The following is a 3233-nucleotide window of genomic DNA, read 5'->3' as shown; positions in this document are numbered from 1 at the left end:
CTCCTTTCCCTCCCTCCCCTCACTCCCTCCTCTCCCTTCCCTTCCCCACCTTCCTCTCCCCTCCCCTCCCCCTCCTCCCCCCTTCTCCTCCTTTCCTCCCTCCGTCCCCTCCCTTCCTCTCCCTCCTCTCCCCTCCACTCCCCTTCTTCCCCTCCCTCCTTCACTCCCCCTTCTTCCTTCTCTCCCTCCTCTCCCCTCCCCTCCCTCCTTTCCCCTCTCCTCCCTTCCCCTCTCCTCTCCCCCTCCTCCTCCCTCCCTTCCCGCCTCCCTCCCTCCTCCTCCCTTCGTTCTTTCTCCCTCCCTTCCCCTCCCCTTCCCTCCTTCCCCCACTCTCTCCACTCTTCTTCCCCTCCCCCTCCTTCCTCCTCCTTTCCTTTGTTCCTCCTCCCCTCCTCTCCCTCCTCCCTCCTCCCCGTGCCCTGCACAGGCACTCTCACTGCTGGACTGGTAATCGCTGACACTTGCTGTGACATAGCAGTGGTGGGGTGGTCTGTAAGGAGCCCTCCAGAGCTGTGGTTGCTGGACCGGCAAGGGGCTGAGACTGTTTCCACGGTGGAGCAGTGCAGACAGAGCAGAATAGGAGCCTGCTCCGGTGCCGCGACCACGGCTAGGGGTCCGTGGGGAGCGCACACGCGGTCCGGAGGCTGCCCGCCAAGTCGTGGTGTGCTCTGGGCTGGGCTTTCTGCAGGCGTGTCTTCGTCTCTGTGTCCCGTTCTGTGTTTTACACGGTTTCCTTGGTAACCATGTAGTGCTTTTCTTTCTCGATGTTTGTTTATCCATTTTGAGAGAGAGAGAGAGTGTCCGTGTGTGAGGGGGAGGGGCAGAGAGAGAAGGAGAGAGAGAGTCCCAAGCAGGCTCTGCACCGTCGGCCCAGAGCCCGACTTGGGGCTCGAACTCTCGAACCATGAGATCGTGCCCTGAGCCGAAATCGAGAGTCAGAGGCTCAGCCGCCGGAGCCGCCCAGGCGCCCCCACGACCTAACTTTTAATTGTAACAATTTTAGGAACTGTGTTGCTGTGTCCATCTGTTAGGTGCTGTTATTAGCTGTGGATGTGAAGCGTTATAAAGGGAACGGTGATGAAAAACACGAGCAGATGGGCTGGGGAGCCTTTCCAGGGGCCCCCCAAGTTCCCGAATGTGGCAGGGGAGGGGGCGACGAGGGTTCCGGGACTTGTAGGGGAGCGGGGGGGGGGGGCGGACACAGCGGCCACCAGCAGGAGGGCGACCCCGCCGGTGGGTGAGCGCTGGCCAGGGGCGCGGAACCGGAGGCTCCCCCGACACCCCCATTCTTCCCCAGGAGGCCTGGACGCGGAGGACGTGCTGCCCTCGGGCCTACCCCCGACCTTCATCCACTTTACACACCACTCCTACGCCCAGATGGTGCGCGTGCTGCGTCGGACGGCGGCCCGCTGCGCCCACATCGCCAAGACCTACAGCATCGGGCGAAGCTTCAACGGCAAGGAGCTGCTGGTCATCGAGTTCTCGGCCCGCCCCGGCCAGCACGAGCTGAGTAAGCCGGGGCTGCTGTCGCTGCCCGAGGGAGAGGTCCGGGGGTGGGCTGGCTTCTGGCAAAGGGCTCTGGGCCTACCCGGCTTGGGGTGCGCAAGCCCGGGTGCGGGATCCTGGTCACGACAGGGATGGGGGGGCGGGGGGCGGGGAGCAGGAAGCGTTTGCGCTCTGCTCGGTGCCCCGGGGTGCGTGGCCACGTGGCGCAGGGTCTGCTGGGACTCGAGGGGGCGGTGGGAGCTGAGGGCACGGCCCCGAGGAGTGAGCGTCGGGGAGAAGAGAAGTGACGCCCCGGTGCGTCTCCGGGGAGAGGTGACGGGGCTCCGTGCATTCTGTGGTTTGTGCCGCCTTGCCCTGCAAGGTCTGCAGCCAGACCCCAGGCACGTACATGTGGCGCTTGGTCCCGAACACTTAACGCTCCTTTGAGCTGCTTGGTGAACGTGATGTCACAGAGCAATCTGAATGAAGGACATCGTCCATTTAAAAAGCCCCAGCCCCTGGAGCTCGTCAGCCGTAGTGGTCCCCGTCTGAGTTCTGAGATGAGGCAGAGCTACGTGGAAAATTCCAGATTGTATCGCACCTCCAGAGCTGCATTGGTGTCGGCAAAGCAGGAGGTCAGACTTCGTGACCCTCCAGAGCGCAGGTGCTCTAAGGAACTCACCGTGAAACCAAATCTCGAGGGCAGCCCGGGCCCTGGGGGCCTGGGGACCGGCTCAAGGATCCAAGATACTCTAGCAAAGACAGACCCTGGAGGGACAGCCTGGGTACCCCGTGTCGAGCTGAAGCTGAAGTGCCTCTCCGGGGCACTGAGGGCATGTCTGGGCCACAGGGGCCTGGTTCTGGCCTCTGCCAGGAGCCCTTCCTTGGCCCTGTCCCTCAGCTGGTCTGTCATCGTGACCACGAGAGGCACGTGGGGTCCATCGAGAAGCAGGTCCCATCGGACCCTTGGTCGTTTGATTACTGAAAATTATACCATCTGGGTTCAGTGGCTCTGACGCCTTTGCTGGGTCGGCCAGCAAATCCGAGTATTTGGGCTGCATGGACATCGTGAGCCCAAAGTCCTGGCTCCTGCTGAGGGTCAGAGGTCCCCTGGCCCACCCCAGCCTCCGAGCTCCCCCCTCCCCGCCTCATACTGCCCTGGCTCGCGGGCTGCCCCAGGATGAAGACAGGACCTTTTCCTCTTTCAGACTGGTGTGTGGCTTTGCAGTGTGGTGAGGGCGTCCCCTGTGAGAAGCCAAGGGGGGTGACCGTTGCGGGAAGCATCAGGGTCATTTATACTCTCAGAATTCAGGAGGCACGTGAGTGTCTGCTCCCATAGCTGCAGGTCCTGGGGCTGTGCACAGCCAGGGAAGGAGACGCCGTTTTCCAGATGAACAACGTGAGGCTCAGAGAAGAGACGTGATTTGCGTGAGGTCACAGTTAGTAAGGCTGCCAGGCTCCTGCTCTGCTCTTCCCTTCCAGCCACAATCCACCCTTTGCTCCTTCCTTCCTTTGCTCCTTCCTTCCTTTGCTCCTTCCTTCCATCCATCATCCATCCATCCATACATCCATCTACCCATCCATCCACCCATCCATCCATCCATCCATCCATCCATCATCCATCCTTCCATCCATCCATCCATCCATCCTTCTGTCCAAATATCCAAACATCCATCTATCCATCCATCCATCCATCCATCCGCCATCTACCCACCCATCTATCATCCATCCATTCATCCATCCATGCA

At 61.4% G+C, this 3233-nt stretch overlaps 1 protein-coding gene across 2 annotated transcripts in view; it reads left to right on the top strand.

The window, feature by feature from the left end:
* Positions 1 to 3233, top strand: part of CPZ (carboxypeptidase Z) — a 29629-nt gene that overhangs the window by 8673 nt on the left and 17723 nt on the right. For both annotated transcript variants that reach the window (XM_049630224.1, XM_049630225.1), the window contains exon 4: positions 1298 to 1510. In XM_049630224.1, the coding sequence (XP_049486181.1) occupies positions 1298 to 1510 (213 nt within the window). The remainder of the gene's footprint in view (positions 1 to 1297; positions 1511 to 3233) is intronic.

The sequence above is a fragment of the Panthera uncia genome, chromosome B1 (genome assembly GCF_023721935.1).
Source record: "Panthera uncia isolate 11264 chromosome B1, Puncia_PCG_1.0, whole genome shotgun sequence".
Taxonomy (NCBI): Eukaryota; Metazoa; Chordata; class Mammalia; order Carnivora; family Felidae; genus Panthera; species Panthera uncia.
This window is presented reverse-complemented; position numbering and strand designations above follow the sequence as displayed.